Raw genomic sequence first — 19,507 nt, 5'->3', positions numbered from 1 at the left:
TTCCTCTCCCCTTCACACATGATCCCTGCCTCTCCTGCAGGTTTTTGACTATTCCCACTCCTTCCACCTTCATCAGCCTCAGCCTGAAGGCTTCAATCACACGGAGTGAACACAGGTGGGAGGGTTTGGCCAGATACAGCAAATAACTTGGGGCATACAAGAAAAGCAGGACTTGCAGCATTCAGCTGGATACTTCACAACCAGATTTCCCTATTTCCTTATGATAAGAAAGGATTTTTAGAAGGGTTTAAACCCAAGTCAGCTCAAACACTGCTGTGTGCATTGCTGGGTGCTTGGCAGTGTCTTTCAGTCAAATCCAACACAATCTCACTTCTCTGAGGAATGGAAGCAGGATCATTCTGCTGGCCTGAAACACACAATTTCATCCCATTTTGTCATTATAGCAGTGAAATAGAGCTGCCTCCTGTAAGAGAGTAGCTTCATGCTGCGGGTTGGGACTGCAGGGATGGTGTTATGTGGCATGAAGGGAAACCCTGGGGAAGGAGCTTCCAAATGAGTTATTTAAGCCTTTTCCAAGCACTGCAAAGCCACCGGCTCCCCAGTGCCCAGAACACCAGAGGGCTTCATCTTCACACCAGTCTTAGCTCCCACCCACAGCCTGTTGGGCTGGAAGTGCTCCAGCACTCCAGTTTCTGCTCACAATTGCACAGCAGATTTCCTTGTGCTGGTTCAAGAGTCATTTCAATGGCAGACCTGGCTTTGTCAATCCTGAGTGTGTCTCAGGGTGGGACTTACAAGGCTGCAGTGGTTTTAATTGATATGCTAAGAGACAAGAGCTTGGTACTGCCTCATTGCTCTAGTCTGGGCATCAGGAAACCATCTCTGCCTGCAGAAAGCACGTGGCTGCCTCCAGGAGAGGGAGGTTGGGGATCCAGAGCAGGCAGGAACAATCCTGGTGTCTCCTTGCAGTTGTGTGTGCACTGCAGTGTCTGTGCCCCACAAGTGCCCCCCAAAATTGCAGAAATTATGCTCTCCCTTTCTCCAGCCTTGGGTAGAGGTGTGCTGTCACAATCTCACCCTCTTTCTGACCAAAATCTGGATTGTTTTCTTGTATCTGGAATGGCTTCCAGATACCTTGAGAGCTGGAGACTTCCACATAGCCAGGCTATCATGTCCGTGTCGGGCATTTACAGCATCATCAGCACCTGACTCAATGGCAGAGCCAGATCTGCCTGTCCAGGCTCTGCTCTGGAGGCCACCACATCCTTTAGTGGTGGCCTAGCAGGGCTGGGTTATAGGTTGGACTCAGATCTTTGAGGTCTTTTCCAATCTAAACAGTTCCATGACTGTGTGTCAGCTGCATGACTGCGGTCACTGATCACACTGCTGCCAGCAGCCTCCCTGGCAGGGTCCCCACAAGGGACACGAGGGAGGAAAGCTAAATGACAGACCCCAGGCTGCAGCAGCAGCTCTGCAGAGAGGGGAAAACTGCCAGCAGATACAGCTCCCAGGGAAACTCAGCCTGGAGCAGCGTGGAGGTGGGAAAGCCAGAGCTGCCATCTCCAGACAGAGGCCCTGGACCTCCTGTCATTCATGTGTCCCTATCTCCTGATTAAAAATAAACTGGCCCAAAGCCCACAGCAACAAAAGATAACCAGGCAGCTGTGGCAAGGTGAGGTCCACAACCTTATCTCTGCCTGCTTCCAGGTGCTGCTTTTACCAACAACTTGCCATATTCCTCAGGTGCACATCCCATTTCAGTGCCAGAAAGGAACTAAAGGGACATGGCAAGTGCAGTGGAATTCAAGGGGCTGAAATAATCTATATCCCACCCTAGATATTGATCCATGTATACAAATAATGGAATCCCAGAATGGTTTGCTTGGGAGGGACCTTAAAGCCCATCCTGTTCCACCCCCTGCCATAAACAGGGACACCTTCCACTATCCCAGGGTGCTCCAAGTCCTGTCCAACCTGGCCTGGAGCACTTCCAGGGATGGGGCAGCCACAGCTTCTACAGCTTCTCTGGGAAACCTGTGCCAGGTCTCAGCACCCTCACAGGGAAGAATTTCCTCCCAGTATCCCATCTAACCCTGTCCTCCTTCAGCTTTAGGCCATTTCCTCTTGTCCCACCACTACATGCTCTTGTGAAGAGTCCCTCTCCAGCCTAAGACTCCTGAAATGTTTTTAGTGGGCTCCCTAAAGGCAGTCCCTGCAAAGGAGCAGTGCACAGATTCCACAGGATCCAGGTTCTCCTGTACACACCTGCAGGCTGAACAGCGAGAGAAGCAGCTCCTGAAATGTCTGATGCTGCTACTCAGGGAGTGAGGAAGGATTGTATTCATTTATTTAGGACCACGCAGCAATAGCTTTCCACAGGGGACTGCTGCTCAAATCAATAGATAAAATGATACCCTTCGACCATTAACTGCTACAACAACACTGTTACCGTAAAGCTCCCGAGCTTTGATCAGATTTATGACCAGCAGAGTTGTTCAGCTGCTCTACAGCTGCTGTAGATGACTGGAACATCATGGATGGAGCTCTGCTCCCCCTCTCCAAAGGAGCAGAGAGCAGCAGGGAGTTGGGGGAACAAACAGCAGGTAACACGGGATCCTTCCCTCGGCAGCGTCCTCAGGAATGTGCGTGCTGCACCAGCCAGGACTTGGCTCATGGCCACAGAGGTCCTGCCTTACCCACTTTTCCAGCTGACCCAACCCAGGCACGGTTTCCCCCTGACACCAGACACAAGCAGCTCCTACACTGGTTTTCCTCAGGTTTCACTTACATCCCTGCCTTGTTCAGCTCTCAGACACACAAAGCATCACGGAAATATCAATGAGACCTCTGAGATAACAACGCATCCTTAACAACTCCTTGGGAGCGGCTCTATCCACTCTCCTCTTCCTTCCCAATGCCTTTGTCAGATAAAGAACAAAAGGTTCAATGCAGCTCACCCGGAGCTGCCGGCCCTAATCAATTGCTGAGTGACAGCGCTGGGTGAGGGGAGCACCCCCATCACAGAGCTGCGAGCCCCGGAGCGGGTGGCACCTTCACTGGGAGTGACAGCAGAGTGAGCAATGCAAAGTTCCCCACATCCCCCAGGGAGCCTGGAGATCAGCTGATAACGGAGCCTCCATCCCTGGAGATCAGCTGATAACGGAGCCTCCATCCCTGGAGATCAGCTGATAACGGAGCCTCCATCCCTGGACATCAGCTGATAACAGATCCTCCATCCCTGGAGATCAGCTGATAATGGAGCCCCACCACTGCACCCCTTTGTGCCAGGGTTCCTGCAGCTTGCAGCAAAGCTTGGCAGACATCCCATTTCAGGGTGCAGACCGTGCAAAGCCCAGAGGGCAAAGCTGTGGGAAGATGCTGGGGTGCAGTTGGAACTCTTTCTGCGCTGTTGAGCTCTGCTGTATTGGCTGAGCAGAGCCAACACTGAACTAAACCAAGTGACACGTCACAGGTCTGCTCCCAAAGGACAGACCCTTTCCACTGTCAGGACAGAGAACCAAGAGCAGTTTGACCTTCTACAGCAGCACTGATGTTGTTGGCATGTGGTAGAGGAGAAAGGTCACGTTTTACAGGGATAAGAGGACTAGGTCCTATTTATCCTTGAGGCTCAGGAAGATTCATGCTCAGCCTGTGCTGTTGCAGATGTAAAAGTCACTTGCAAGATCCAGATTAAGTGCTCCCATAAATCCAAGTAATTCTGAGGCAGCAACTGCCTTGCTGGGCTGTTAATGGGTGGCACAAATATGCCACTGTGCCTCAGTGCCACGCTCTAATCAGAGGTTTTCCTAGCAGGAAGGGTTCACTGAACCCAGTTTGAACTATGGCAGGAAGCAGAAGAGGCGGTCAAGCAGAGAGACATTTGGAGCAGAGGCACAGCCAGCTTCTCTGAACAAGCCATTTTTTCCCAAAAGAGCAGGGACTCCATCCCAGAGCCCAGCTGGTTTCTCTCCAGGCAGTAACACAGGGCCTGACAGAGACAGGAGCTGCAAATCAGACCATTGTAGAAAGGATGCACAGGCTCCAGGAGAAAAAATATTGTGAGTCCCTCTGTTCTCCACTGGAGAAATGGAAGGGTATGGTGGGATGGATGATGAGGGGGGAGACATCGAGAGGGATGTGGAGCTGCTGGAGTGAGTCCAGAGGAGGTCGTGGAGATACCGCAGGGCTGGAGCCCCTCTGCTCTGCATCAGGCTGGGAGAGCTGGGGGTGCTCACCTGGAGAGGAGAAGGCTCCAGGGAGAGCTCAGAGCCCCTTCCAGGGCCTGAAGGGGCTCCAGGAGAGCTGGAGAGGGACTGGGGACAAGGGATGGAGGGACAGGACACAGGGAATGGCTTCCCACTGCCAGAGGGCTGGATGGATGGGATATTGGGAAGGAATTTTTCCCTGTGAGGGTGGGCAGGCCCTGGCACAGGGTGCCCAGAGCAGCTGTGGCTGCCCCTAGATCCCTGGCAGTGTCCAAGGTCAGGTTGGACAGGGCTTGGGGCACCCTGGGATAGTGGAAGGTGTCCCTGACCACAGCAGGGGTGCAATGAGATGGGCATTAAGGCTCCTTACAAGATAAACCATTCCCTGATTCTGTGATTCTTTGACTGAACTGGGCACACATCTGCCCACAGCTCTACAAGCAGCAGTGCATCCACACTCTGCGCCCACCACATTATCCAGGATTTCAATATTTGTGACACGCTTTAAAACTTTAAGCCAGCTTGGTGTTTAGATCCATCTCCTTTCCTCTTTGTCCTCCTTGGTGTTGTGTTTCGCCACCTCAGCACTGCTGCCCAGCTCCCCAGGGACCCCAGCTCTGCCCCGCAGCAGCGCTGCTGCAGAAGGAGCTGCAGCCCTTGCTCCTGCAGGACCTGCAGATTGCCTCAGAGAAGCTATTAAGAAGCAGTCAAATAGAGCAACCTTTCATTGACAAGGCACTCGGCCCTTTAAACGATTCCAAATAGTGTTTTCTTTTTATTGCTTTCTGCAGTTTAACAGCCTTGATTTCAAGTTACTTTGGCTTATGATAAACTTCAGATCTATAACGCCTCTATTCTCTCCCTCTTTGGTCTCTCTTGCCCGCTTCTTCTTTATGTTTTTATTAAAAAAAGATCCAGGAAAACAGATAGCAGATTAAAAGGGAAACAAATTGAAATGGGTCAAATGTATCTTGCTTAGATGACAGCCACCCCATTAGATACTTTTAAACAGGACAAATAATCCGTTTGGAAGCATAAGTGGGCTTTTACATTTATTCTAAATTACAAACCAAATGATTGCAGCCTCAAATGGAAGCACTGGCTAATTGCACTAATATCTCACTAATTCCAGCACGAAGGAATGGGGGAAAAAACGAACAATTTTCACCATTTTACCAATTATTCAATTTAGGCCAAGGTACATTATGCAAACCCTGGGTTGAGCTTCCTCTCCATTTTGTGATCTATGACAATGACTAGAATTCCAGTTATTAATAATGGAGGAGCTATAATTATTCTAAGGATGGGTATGAGATAATTACAAGCCATAAACCCAGCTTTCATATACACACACAAGTCTCTCCCCATTTCTGGCAGCACCAAAACCTTGGTGCAGACTGGAGACACCCTCAAGCTCAGGACAAACCCCCCAACAGAGCTGCTCGCAGGTCACCATGTGAAGCCAGAGCTGGGAACATGAGCAGAAACATGAGCAGCTGCCCAGCTCTGCAGGCAGGCAGGGGCTGGTCAGAATCAACCTTCCAGAGGCTGGAATTGGGTGATCCTGAAGGTTCCTTCCATCCCAAATCACAGTATGACTCCATGGTTCTATGATCCCTAGAAGCTGCAGTCTGTGAGGGCTGCATGGACGCAGGAATCACCCCAAACAGAGCAGGCTGGTGGCTCTCCTTGCCTTTAGGCCACCACTGTCCCTGTCTCTCTGGGCCAACTCACCCCTGTCCCCTATCTGAGGTATGTGGATGAATTCCATCTTTCCCCCTTCCCCCAACAACTTGCTGTTAGAGCAAGGCCAGAGGAAGCTATGAACTCGACAAGAGGACTGGAGCACCTTCCTGGAGAAGATTGGGTTGTGTGGAGACCTTACAGCACCTTCCAGTACCTGAAAGAGCCGTAGGGAAGCTGGAGAGGGACTGTGTCAGGAACTGTAGTGATGGGACAAGGGGGAATGGGTACAAATGGAAATTTAGACCAGATATCAGCAGGAAATCCTTCACTGTGAGGGTACTGGCACAGGTTGTCCAGGGAGGCTGTGGATGCCCTATCCCTGGAAGTGTCCAAGGCCAGGTTGGACAAGTCCTTGAGCACCCAAGTCTAGTGGGAAGTCTCCCTGAACATGGCAGGGCAAAGTTGCGACCAGATGATTTTTAAGGTCCCTTCCAACCCTTAACATTTTAGATTCTGTGAACAAAACAACAGAGCTTTCCATTAGTCCCTTCCATTAGTGCCTTCAAATAAGATCCCAAATCTTCAGAACAGAAGAGTCAAGGTGAGACTGCAGCTCAGACTGCAAGACTTTCAAAGCCTCACTCCTTTCCCTCCCAAAACGGAAGATTTGTCTTATGCTGCCCAACAGCCCCACATGGCTTTTAAAGAAAAGTCGTGCACCCAGGATCTGGGCAGCCCTTCCCTGAGCTGATTTCTGCAGCCCTGACCAGCAGAGGTGACCTGCCAAGCTCTCCCTCTCGCACAGAAGGCAGAGCACTCGTTGCTGTGTGGAGCTGCAGCTCTGCAGCACAGGCTGCTGGTTCTGCTGTGCTTTGTGTGGTGAATGGAGACACCTTGAATGCACAATCCAGCCCCAACACAAACGGAGAGCGGCTGCTGCCAGAGATAACTGCGGCACAGCCTCCTCCTGGCACAGCAGGCAGTGTTTGCATCCCTCTGAAGAGGAGGGTTTGTCCTTCCCTCAGCACAGATCATTAACCACTCACTGCTCCAGGAGGAAGAGGCTGCACCAAATCCTTCTGTCCCTTTCCCTGCTCCGTGCTGGGCACGGGGATGGAGCCCACCCCTCATGCTCCAAAAGCTGTGTCCATCCCATGGAGATGCCACCTGCGCTCCAGATGTGGGGACATGAGAGCCAGCGAAGCGACTGGAAGGAGAGGTCAGAGGAGGGCAGGGAGCTGCCCTGCCCCACTGCCCTGTGTGGGGGGACATTGTTGTAGGCACCTTCCAGCAGCTGGTGGCTGGTGGGAACAGGTGGTGGAGGTGAAGGCTGACACCTCTCAGTGCTTAATCGTTCCCGTTAGTAGCTTTATGAATGGCAGCCAAAAAGTGCCATAATTGCTGCAGTGACGCTTGCTAATGACTTGAGTTAGATCTGGCAAGTAGTCAAAGGCAGGAGACAAGAAGTAAAATTGCAGGAGCTAGCATCTGAATTCCTGCCTTGGACCACTGCAGAGGAGAGTGGAGCAAGCCCGGCTTGGGACCTGCAGGTGTGGACAGGGAGAGACCAAGCATGATGGGTGAGCAGAAAGAGATATTCCAGCACACCCCTTGCCTGCCCCTGGGGAGAGAACTGCATGAAAAAGGAGAAGTGGGAATGGAAGAATAAGCCCAAATTTTCAGAGTAGCTCAAAATTCTTTTTCTTGGGGGCTGAAGGTGACCCACCTCCTAGAAAACATCTTTCTACTCCAAAATCACTTTGAATCAGGGTGGCAAAAGCCCTGGGAGAAGCAGGGTAAGTCAGCTCACAGCATCACCTCCAGCCCCAGCAGCACCTCCCTTGCACTGCAGGTGCCTTGGGACATCCAGGCCACTCGCCGTGGCTCCCACTGCTCCACGCTCATGGCCATGGGAGAGCTGTTCCCAAGGAGCAATCCAGCCCCTCCTGAGCTAACAGCACGCTCCTCCTGATTATGTATCTGTTTCTGAATGTTAACAAACAGTTGGCAGCAGCTGATTGAGTGGGTTATTAGCAGAATGAAGACAGATGGTGGAGGATTAACTCCAAAGCGTCTTTATTGTGCGGCCGTCATTGCAGACAGCTCTCCCTCTCCCTCTGTCTGCAACTGTCACCAGCTCCATTTCACCCCACAGCCCCCAGTGCACACCAGAGCGTGGGGCCAGCATGAGGCGAGCCCATCATCAATCACATGAGCACAGAGCAGCCACGCTGGAGCTCTGCCTTGCTGCTTCCCAGCCAAATTCCACCCCCAAATCCAGACTTTTCCTGCTGAGGGCTTTACAAAGTGAGAAGTGGTCGCACCTGATACAGAGCAGCAGGGCAAGGACAGTGCCCAAACTGCGTTTGCTGTGCTCATCACATGGTGCCTGATAGCTGGGAGAGGCTCCAATACCACTCCTGGGCCTGTCTGATCCCTACACAGAGATTGAGATGAGGAGCTGATGGAGCTGATGGAGCTGATGTGGGCAGAGGCACATCCATGGACACCGATCTTGGCTCCTGATCCTGGGGCCCAGCTCAGCTGGAAGAGCCACATCTGCAGCCAGCTGTGCTAATGGACATCATCCCTTGCCAGCTGGTCAACAAAGAGCACAATGCCACCAAAGGCGCTTGCTGGGCACCTCTAACACAGACCTATTTCATCCCACTGGGAGAGGTTTCCAAACTGATCTGTGAGCATCCAGACTGGATCTTCTCTGTGAGGACAGCCAAAACCACCACGTTCACAGAATCACAGAATCTCCTGAGCTGGAGGGACCCACCAGGATCCAGCTCCTGTCCCTGCACAGACCCCCAGCAATCCCACCCTGGACATCCCTGGCAGCGCTGCCCAAAGGCTCCTGGAGCTCTGGCAGCCTCGGGGCCATGCCCATTCCCTGGGGAGCCTGGGCAGTGCCCAGCACCTTCTGGGGGAAGAACCTTTCTCTGAAATCCAACCTAAGAAATTATTTTCCATCAGAAAATGATTCTTCCACACTGTCAAGGCTTTCAACTCCTCTTGTGCTTACTTCCCTCCCAGCCATCGTAGATGTCTCCAGTAAATGATAGGAAGGTTTTAATGGTCCCTGCAATTATGTGTTTCCTCTGGGATGGAGACCCCACGCCTCATATTATCCCACTGCCCCAGTGCCTTCCTGTGCTTTCAGTTCCTTCAGCTCCCTTGTAATTATTAATGGGGCTGCTCTGCAGCCTCTTTTTAAAGGGAGAAAAAGCTCTCACTAGGCACAAATACAAAGGGGGAGCTGCTCTCTCTCCTCACCCTGGCAAGGGAGCTGCCCGAAGAGTCTGGCTCAGGCACCTTGAGCAGGAAATTCCTGTAGATGACCAGACACTGACCCCACCCCAGCTCACACACCATACAGTGTGGATCTGTACTGCAATCCACCAAAACTCTGGGAAGCTGGATGTCTGCAATTGTCATCTGTAACTGCCTCTAATGAAAACACAAGTCCTAGGTGGTCTTTGTAGCCATGGAAATCCCCCTGACTTTTGTTTTTTGGCAGATTGTACCTTTAAACATAATGGCCCTGCAGCCTGCAGGGGCCAGAAACTGGCTGCATGTCAGGCTGGAACACTTTGTTCCCTTTCCCTCACAAAAGCTTTACTTTTGGCCTTTCATGTTTCTTTGTTCTCTCCACACAAAGCCATGCTCAGCCTGAAAAGGGGGCTCACTTCAGCTGACACAGGCTCTGAATCCATCAGGGGACCAGAGCAATCCCAAAGGATTGGCAGGATGCCCAGGGTCCTGCCAGCTCTCCAACACCGTGTGAGCATCCCCAGGATCTGGGCACAGCCACAGAGCCTGTCCAAGAGGCTGGAGGGACAGGAAGGTACCGAGAGGGAGGCTGCACCTTCTCACAGCACTCGTGTCCCATGGGGCAGCCCCTTCCCATTAAATACATCCTCTAATCAATGTTTAAAGAGCGTGTGGTAATTAACAAGCATGAGGTGAAGCCTTGTGAAGTACATTCCCCATGTTATCAGCTCAGTATCAGGGCTCCTGGGAACGTGAAGGAACCTTTGATCTTCTAACTGATATTTCAACCATAAACTTGCCTCCACGAGAGTTTTACTTCATGGAAACAAACTCACCTTTTACTCTAATGGAAAAAGGCTTCCTGCAGGAGCAGACACCCCCATGGCTAACCACTGGCAAAATTCCATCCCATGCAGGGAAAAAGAATTATGCAATAGTTTGGGTTAGAAGGGACTTTTCAGGGTCACCCAACCCAAGCAGTGAGCACGAACACCTTCCTCTAGACCAGGTTACTCAGAGCCCAGTCCAGCCTGACCTTGGATGTTTTCAGAAAAGGAAGTGCAGCAGGGCAAGAGATCACACCCTTTGTCCAAATTATTTCCAATCAGAATCCCTAAAAAGGGTTAAATCCACGCTTGGATCAAGTTTCCAATTCCCAGAGTGACCTCACAGAAGCCAAACTCCCTGTGCCACATCCTAGAGACCCTCCCATCTCACGGGGCTCTGGGCTTCCTTCTCTCATCCAACATTAATCAGAGGGAGCTGCACCAGGGCTGGCTCCAGGAAAAGAAGCTACCAGAAGTAAAGGATGGCAGTTCTTCTGAGCATAAATAGTTTTTGTTTAGTTATTATACTTCATAATTATTTATGATATTTCTATGGATTAATCAATGCTCATAAAGTACTTGGGGAATGACTGGAATATAAAATAGGGAGATTTTAGCAGAAGTTTGAAGAGCAATGTAATGGTGACTCTGCGAGGTTCAGAGGCACTGGAAACTGGGATCCTGGAAGTGGCATGGTGACCACTGCCACCCAACTAGAACAAGAAGAATAGATGCAGCAATTACTGCAAGAGCTTCCTGTGTGACAAATCCTTTCTGTAGGAAAAGACAGTGGGTTTTGGATGTATGGAACTACAGAGCTCCTGCTCTTCTCTTGCAGCTTCACACAGGGGTCTCCCCATATGCCCTCTAAGATGTTCCAGAGATCAAGGGGGAAGCAGGATTTTCTCCAGGGTGGGAACAAGAACCCAGCACGCCCTCAGAGGTGAAGCCCCTCACTATGAGATTGCTAAAGAGGAAGAAGAGAAGGTGAGGGAACTGCTCACCTTCAGTCATCCTGCGGTACTTCTCCTTGTACATGAACCCCAGTACTAGGCAGCATCCTCTTCCTGGGAGCCCCAGTTCTGCAAGAGAAGAGAGCGTGGGGTTAGACTGGGCTGGGGACAGGAGCAGGCACCTGGGGCTGATGCAGGGAGCAAATCCTGCTGGAGACACCCTTCAGGAAAAGCGCCAGGAAGGTGGGCACCTAACTGAAGTCTTCGGTCAGCCTTACAGAGCTGAGCTTGGCTGGGCCCCAAGACTGTATCTAAAGACAGAGGGTCAGCATCCCCTCCTTTGCCTGTCCTTAAGCTCTCCTCTATTCCAAGTGAGGGAATGAGCTGCATCTTCTTCCACAACAGCGTGTTGCAACAACAGGATTCTTTCATCCCTTTCTCCCTTAGTGGGCAGCAAAGTGAAACAGGAAATGGGCCTCAGTAGGGAAGATAATTCTGGCCTGAGGAATCTTGCTCTTTAGAAGCAAGCAAGTGACCCTATGAGCAGGAGAGTTGCAGAGTCTGAGGAGGCACAGGCCTTTGATGCCTTGATTTGTTAATGGGGCTTTTTGACTCTTGGTAACAAACAGAGAGATCTGAGCATGGGTTTTTCCAGAAGTAGGCTGCGAGCACAGGCGCTCTCCCTGTGCGCATCTCAGAGAGGCAGAGAGCTCTCGTTCTTCAAACAAATTCTCCTGTGCCACAGCGCAGAAAATTAAGGTACCATGTCCCCAACGCTGCCTGCGGACCTGCAGAGCTCCTCGGGGGCTTCTGTGCTCTGCAGAGCCCCGCTGATCAAAGCCCCTTTGATGTTTACTTAATGTGGCTGCGGACTCCGCGGAGCCCCCTCTGCCGAGGAAGTTGTGCCGCTCGCTCGCAGGAGGGGAAGGCGGTGGAACCGGAGGCTGGAGAGCGCAGCGGTGGCTGGAGAGCGGAGCAGGACCTGCCTGGCAAGCTTGGTTTTCAGTGCCGTGAGGCAAACTTGGGGTTGAATCGCAGATCTGGATCATGTCCAGAGGAAGAGGGAAGTGTGATGTGATGTGATGTGATGTGATGAGGGAAGATCCCCAGATCCACGTGGGTATAGACCCAGACATAGAGAATCCCTCCCTAGCAGTGCTTGCTGCCACGGCATCCCAGCAGAGTGGTGGCATCCTCCTTTTGTGCACAGTATGAGGCAGAATTTGAGCCTAAACCTAGGAAAAACTAGACTTCTTTTGATGCCACACACAAGCCCAGTTAAAGCAATTTCTCTAGCATTGTACAGGGCTCCACCTTGCAGGAGGCCCCTAGTCCTAAGGCTCCCGCCAGGGAGGAATCAGCATCTAACCAAAACACAAATCACACATGTCAATCCACTGAGGCTGATGCTCAGACAAAAGCAAGTCTCTTCAAATAATCATAGTAAGCTGAAATTTAATTTCTCCCCTAAATCCGACTTGTCCTGGAGGGAATGCCCTGGAGAGAAACAGGCATCTCCAGAATGTGACTCCACCTTTCATGATGTCTTTGGGGGTGCTTGCAACTCTCTCATTGGCCATAAAAGGTGGTGACTAACTCAGGTGAAGATGTCTAAAGATCAGGGCAGATGACTCAACCACTGGAACTCTCAGTGGTTTCTTGAATTAACAGGAAGGAGTAATGAGCAGCCACTGTCCAGGTCTGATGGTGGAAGCCAGTTCTCTTGCTCTCCAGGACAGAGATAACGTGCTCCACCATGGTCTGCACGAAGTGCACAACCACAAACACACCCAGAAAGGTGTCTGCCTGCAGGGTGTTGGATGCCTCTGACTGCAGGGACAGCTGGCTCAGGCTGCCTCCCTCAGCCCTGGCTGATAAGGAGGATCGATAAGACCTTGCTGACCTTGGGGCAGGTTCCGTGCAGGATCCTGTGAGGACACACACTCCGTGTGCCTGGCAGAGCCCCGAGCCTGCCCAGAGCCCCCGGGGCTGACTGCGCAGAGCCAGCAAAGCAGGTGAGAGCCTTTATGTCTTTATTGATAGGAAAACAAAACCACATCGATTGCTATTGAGCCTCCAACGAGCACCAAGGTATCAAAGTAATTAAAACAACACAATTAGATTAGTGTCAGACAAGGCAGCAGAGCCCACAGTGCAGCTGAGCAAGCCAGCTCTGCTCGCTCAGATGCGCACACGGGGCCTGTGAGGGATGCTGGATGGGCTTTTCTGGACACAGACCTGGCGTGAGGGGGCCTGCCACCCCTGCACACACCATGAGCACAAACATCACCAAGATCATGGAATGGTTTGGGTGGCAATGGACCTTAAGGACCCTGCCATGGGCAGAGACACCTCCCACTATCCCAGGGTGCTCCAAGCCCTGCCCAGCCTGGCCTTGGGCACTGCCAGGGATCCAGGGGCAGCCACAGCTGCTCTGGGCACCCTGTGCCAGGGCTTCACCACCATGGCCTGGAACGGATACTGGAAAGGGACAGAGGCTGGGGGTGCTCTTGATTCATCACAGATTCACAGAATAGGTTTGGAAGGGACCCTAAAGCTCATCCAGTGCCACCCCCTGCCATGGCAGGGACACCTTCCACTGTCCCAGGGTGCTCCCTGCCTCATCCAGCCTGGCCTTGGGCACTGCCAGGGATCCAGGGGCAGCCACAGCTGCTCTGGGCACCCTGTGCCAGGGCCTGCCCACCCGCATAGGGAACAATTCCTTCCCAATACCCCATCCATCCCTGCCCTCTGGCAGTGGGAGCCATTCCCTGTGTCCTGTCCCTCCATCCCTTGTCCCCAGTCCCTCTCCAGCTCTCCTGGAGCCCCTTCAGGCCCTGGCAGGGGCTCTGAGCTCTCCCTGGAGCCTTCTCCTCTCCAGGTGAGCACCCCCAGCTCTGCCAGCCTGGCTCCAGAGCAGAGGGGCTCCAGCCCTGGAGCATCTCCATGACCTCTTTGGACTCACCCCAGCAGCTGCAGGTTCTTCTGATGATGGTGGCCCCGGAGCACCCCGAGCCAGGGCAGTGCTGGGGGCAGCAGGAGCTGCAGTGTCCTGGGGCAATCCCACTGCTCAGGTGTCCAGCTCTCACCTTCCCCTTGCAGTGAGCAGGAAGCTCCCAAAAAGGGGATTCTGGGCAGCAGCTCCAGCCCCAGGCAATGGCTGTGCTGCCCAACAGGTCCCAGGCCCAGCTGAGCCCTCAGAGAGGGAGGGAGGCTCAGGCTGAGCTGGATCCCAATGAAATGTGGGTTCTTGCCTCTCTGGATCCTGGCTCAGCAGGCTGCTGTGGGTGCCTGTCTCCTGTTTGCCTCCCAAGGGGTGCTATAATTAACACTTATAAACCACTTTGATATCCCATGATGAAAGGAGCTGTACAAAAGCAGTGCATTATAATAATTCATACCATAAATTTGTGAGAACATGCAAAAATCTTTATAGCTAAAGGCACCTTTAAATACTTGAGAGTGCCTTTAAAAGGTAAAATACTTCAAGATGATTCTGCTGCCTAAGGATGTCTCACCATTTTGGCTTTTAGTGGCTACCTAAAGCTAAAATAGTTAAGCAGATATGCAGCATTTTAAATGTCTTGGCTTTAGGGGGGCTGCTGAGACACACCAAAACCAGAATGTTTTAACCCTTGTGTGTCCCCATCTCCCCCAAATCAATCCCATCCGTTTCCTTGTGGTGACAATTGAATTTCTCAGCATGGCAAAAGTAGTTACAGCTAAAGTTGATCATCCCACTGTGATGAGGTGGGAGCCAAGGTATCCTGGTTGGAAAACACACAGCAGAACCATGGTTTCCACTTTCTCAGAAGTACCTGCAGTAATTCACCCCCAAACTGGCAGAAGAGCCACTCACTGGGCAAAGGAGGAGCAACTTCAAACCACAGATTGCCAATGACAACGAAGCAAAAACTGATTAAAAAGAAACAAGACCTTGGAGTCTTGGAGAAAGGGATCCTCAGCTTGGGAAATAGAGGGGAAAGATGCTTAGGAAGAAAGATCTCCCAGTGCTGGCCCAAATGACAGATTACTTCTGCTTTTTCCTCAGTTCTTTCATTCTATGGCATTTCTTTTCTCACTTTCAAGGCAGTTCCTTCCCTCACCATTCAGGAAGGGAAGGAAACATCAGGCCACCGGTGCACTAAAGGCTAAAGCTGCAAAGCTGTAATAAGGGTTTATTAACATAATCATAATATGTACTATTGTGTAGCTGTATCCCACCAGGAATGATAATAAACATTTAATAGCCCAATAATACCTGTTTAATAATTTTTCAGCTCACCCTGTCTAATTGCAAGTTTATTAAAGAACGATAAACTTTATAATCATTGTAAAGGCATAATTGCAATTCCATTGCTTATTTAATATTGAGCTAATGATATTACAACTAAGTTATATTTTCCCATACATATTAAATATCAATTAGCTGGTTTAAGCTATTGATTTGTATTTAATTAACTATGCTATTATATACCAATTAAACTCTTATAAGAGAAGCAGAAACAGCTGGTCTCTAAAATTAAATTTTTAAAACTTTGTATTAACATAAATATCACGTTTCCATTTTGTCATGTTTTCCTTCTACAGTGATGGCAATTTGCTACCTGTAAATATTTTTTCTGATTGTGTGTTATATCCATGAGTTTAACTCTACTTTCTGGGATGGGGAATGGGCAAGCTCCATGGTAGGTATCCTACTGTCAGTGACACCAAAATGTGGAAACTGGGCAAGGCAGAGGGCTGGAAAAGCCTTATCTCACCTGGAGATCCCAGAAGCAAAGAATTCGGCTGGGAACTCTTCAAAGAGCATGAAATTCTCCAAGGAAAGAAGCTCGACACATTCCCAAGCTGGCCAGCAAGGAGAAGATCCTAGCTGACCAAATCTAAGAGATTTTGATGGAGAATCCTCATCCTCCCCCTCAGGAGTTTCCTGTCCTGGTGGATACAGTTGCCTGCTGTACATGGGTGCCTTTGTAAAGCAGCAATATGGACAGAAAAGCCTGATCTCCCAAGGTTTTCCATGCTCTTGGCTTCACTGTGTCTAGGGATGCTGCATCCCAAAAGTTTGAAGAAATAGGTGAAGGAGCATTTTCTTTGTTTTTCAATGAATTTTGATTTCCAGGCTCTGAACCATCCCAAACATCCCAGTAACCTCTTCTTCAGAGGACCCTGCCCTGGGCAGCCATGGAGCACCTTTCCCTCCACGTTCTCCTGCTATCAGTGCTGGGTTCAAGCTTCCTCCCTCGATGTTGTTTGCATCCACAAGCATTCCTGAGCCATCCAAACTCCTGCTGCCATTTGGCAGAGAGCAAACAGATCCTTTGGCACAGAATTCCTACATTACAGTGTTAAGTCTGCAGAGCAATCCAAGATCTTCAGAGATGAAAAAAGCCATACAAATTCATATTATTATTAAATCTGTGCCTGGTTAATTTATAAAAATGTATTAAAAAACCTAAGAGGCTTCCCAGATGAGAAAATGGGCACATTACTGTTTGAAATATGAATGAAGAAGAGATCAGTGTTAAATGCCGGAGTGGTATTGTATTTTATTCTACAGTGCTCTGCAAAAAAGTTGCATTTATAAACCCATTTATTGTATTATGTACTCGCAAACCACCTTGTCATCCATTTATTGCACAAATAAAATCTTAAAAGCAGAGGATTAGTTGAGTGTATCCCTGTGGGACCACGATCTGACTTTAAAGAATCCATCAATGAAAGAAAACAGATGGAGCAGAGATGTTTGCCAGCTCATTGCTCCGAGATGGAAAGCACAACTGGTTATTCTCCCACAGCCCACAGACCTGGAAAGAGAGAAGGACATCCACAGGGCTTGTGGAAAACTGTCCCCATTTAGGAGCCAGTTCTGGTTGAAGAATTTATCATTGCAGTCTCCTCTCCTATTGCTGTACAGGGTGAAGACCTTGGAGAGGACAGCTCAACTTTGCATGGTGAGAGAAAATGCCTCAAAACTGAAGCCTTGTGTAGAACCTCTGTTAAGACCTAAACTTGCCCTAAACACCACCCGAGAGGCACCTACCTGCATTTGGGAACAGCAACAGCACGAACCAGTGCCAGGGCTGTTGTCCCTACTGGGAATTTGAAGGGTGAAAGTCTGGAGGATCCTTAAAACTTCTCTCAAACATTTCCTTTGGGTTAAAAACCATAATGGAAAAAGACAGGAGAGCTTGGATGTGCTGATTTTTGCTATGCCTCTTTCAACCCAGTAGAAAACTGGAGTCTCCATAACCCAGGAGGGCATTTTTGGGACAAACAGCTTTGGACAGGTACATGCCTTGAATATTGGAATTCAGCTTTCCAGGTGCCTTGAAAGGCATCAGCACTGGAAGCTTCAAGAGGAAGAGCAGAGAAACACACAGAAGGCAGCTCTTCCCAGGAACCAGCTCTGCCCTGGTACCAGACAATTAAAAGTTGTTCTTAGCAGGAAACACAACTGGCAGGAGGGGGAAGAAAGAAGAGGGATTTGTGCTGCTGAGCAAAGAGAATGATATCCCTGTGTTCCCTGGCTAATGAAGGGAAAAAGAGGCACCTCCAAGTTGTAACTCAGCACTGGAGTGTTTTGAAGAGGCTTTTTTCTCTAGTGGCAACACAGAGCCTTTGGTCCCTAAAGTTCAGAACTGAATCTGTCTGTATTCCCCACTCTCCTCCCCAGCCCTTCATGGCTTATGCACTTTTTCTGAACCTCTCACAAACATGTCCAATTTGGGGAGCAACTGACAAGTGAAGAAAAATCTTCACAAACCTCAAATCCAGTCATTCTTTGGATTATTTTTTTTTCCTTTTCCTGAAGTTAAGAAATCTGATGGTGCTGCAGTAGGAAAAACAATTCACCCCAGAGTAAGGTGGCTGTTGGTACTTGAACCTTCTCACACGAACAGCTTTCACAGCTTTGTGTGCACAGGCATGTGTTTACCCTGGTCAAATTGTTCAAAATGCTTTGTTAAGGCTTTGGGGCAGCAACTTCCACAGTTTAACTACACCTCATATACAGGAAAAAGCATTTTTCCTGTATTTCCTACTATAAAAGTTATAACTTCCACACAGGGTTTTATTTGAAAGAAAACCAAATAAAAGTTTATGTAGAAACAATCTGTTTTTTTCATTACTGAATATCAAACCCAGTCCTGTTTGCTCTGCTGGGAGCTGGGTCAGGTACCCCACAAAGTCAGAGAATTCCACATCATGGCAAAAAACACACCCAGGCATTGGAAAAGGCTGGTGGGGCTGCCCATGATCCCAAATTCAATTAGCAGTCCCATGGGAGTTGCGCCTGCTCCCTCCTTACCCCACTTTTGAAGGCTCCACTCTTGTGGGGTCGATGTTTCCTTCCACAATCTTGCAGGATGCAGCTGTAGCTCCAGCATTTCCCCCCAGTTCACACAAGTTTTGGAGTATTTCTCAAGAGCTGCTCTGGCTCAGCCTGGCTCAGCCCCTCTGGTGCTCCTGGCCTTGCTGCAGCCCTGCAGCTCGGATCCTCCTTGTGAGGTTCCTGAGTTGTTCAACCAACTCCCCTGCTGGTGGCTCTGACCTGCACTCCAAGGGCTTCCCAGGGAATGAACCTGCTTCACTACAGCCCACTGTACCTGCTGCTCCAGCCACATCTTCAAATGTTCTCTTCCAGTGCAGTGAGCTGCTGCAGGAAGGGCTGGAACAAGCCTTCCAGGGAAATTAAAGCAACAGGCAAGCAGCTGCCCGTGCATTCCCCAGTCTCTCCTAGTGTTTCCCCAGGACAGCCCCTGAAACCAGGACACATCACCCTCCACAGTGTCCCACCAGGAGGAGATCTGAACCGACAGGATTTGCTGATTCTGGGGAGGTGGCAGGGCAGCCAGGGATGGGGCAGGACAACCAGGGACAGAGCAGGGCAGCCAGGGATGGGGCAGGACAACCAGGGACATGGCAGGGCAGCCAGGGGCATGGTAGGACAGCCAGGGACAGAGCGGGACAACCAGGGATGGGGCAGGGCAGCCAGGGACAGGGCGGGGCAGCCAGGTGTTGGGCACATCTGTCTTGGCCTCACTGCAGTGGCTGCTTTCACCAGCCCACACGGATCCATGTGCTCTATGCAGCTCCCCCATGGCCAGGGAAGGAGAGGGGAACAGGCAGTGTCCCTCAGCCTGTCCAACTGCTCCACCTCCTCCAGGAATTCCTCTGTGCTAGCCACGGGCTGGGATGGCCCTGGGCTGCCTGTCACTTCCCCCCATGCTCTGTTGGCAGCTCAGCCCTGGACTTGCAGGGACTTGGGGACCTGCCTGGCAAGGGCTGCAATGGCACATATCTTCGTCCCCCCACCTTCTTCCACCCCACCAAACCCAGGACTTGCACATTCAACTCCAGACAGCAGAAAAGTGACCCTACCCTCCATGTATGAAACCCATCCCAGCTTTCTGCAGCACCCCTTCCTGAAAAAAAGCTCTCCAGGGAATTCAAATGCCTTAATGGGGACATGGCCCAGAGACTGGAAAAGCCCCAGAGTCTGCAGCACAAGGGGTCTGTGTGAATCGGGGGGGCTGCAAGGGAAGGGGTGTTTGGGAGATGGATTGAGCTGATCTAAAGCTGTGTTGAGCCT

General features: G+C 50.6%; 1 protein-coding gene across 4 annotated transcripts in view; it reads right to left on the bottom strand.

The window, feature by feature from the left end:
* Positions 1-19,507, bottom strand: part of KIRREL3 (kirre like nephrin family adhesion molecule 3) — a 368,481-nt gene that overhangs the window by 120,623 nt on the left and 228,351 nt on the right. For 3 of the 4 annotated variants that reach the window (XM_038161414.1, XM_038161415.1, XM_038161417.1), the window contains exon 2: positions 10,963-11,040. The exons of the other annotated variant lie outside the window; for it this stretch is intronic. In XM_038161414.1, coding sequence (XP_038017342.1) covers positions 10,963-11,040 — 78 coding nt within the window. The remainder of the gene's footprint in view (positions 1-10,962; positions 11,041-19,507) is intronic. 4 annotated transcript variants of the gene reach the window in all.

The sequence above is a fragment of the Motacilla alba genome, chromosome 24 (assembly GCF_015832195.1).
Source record: "Motacilla alba alba isolate MOTALB_02 chromosome 24, Motacilla_alba_V1.0_pri, whole genome shotgun sequence".
Taxonomy (NCBI): domain Eukaryota; kingdom Metazoa; phylum Chordata; class Aves; order Passeriformes; family Motacillidae; genus Motacilla; species Motacilla alba.
The sequence above is the reverse complement of the archived record's forward strand: the minus strand, read 5'-3'. Positions and strand labels throughout refer to the sequence as shown.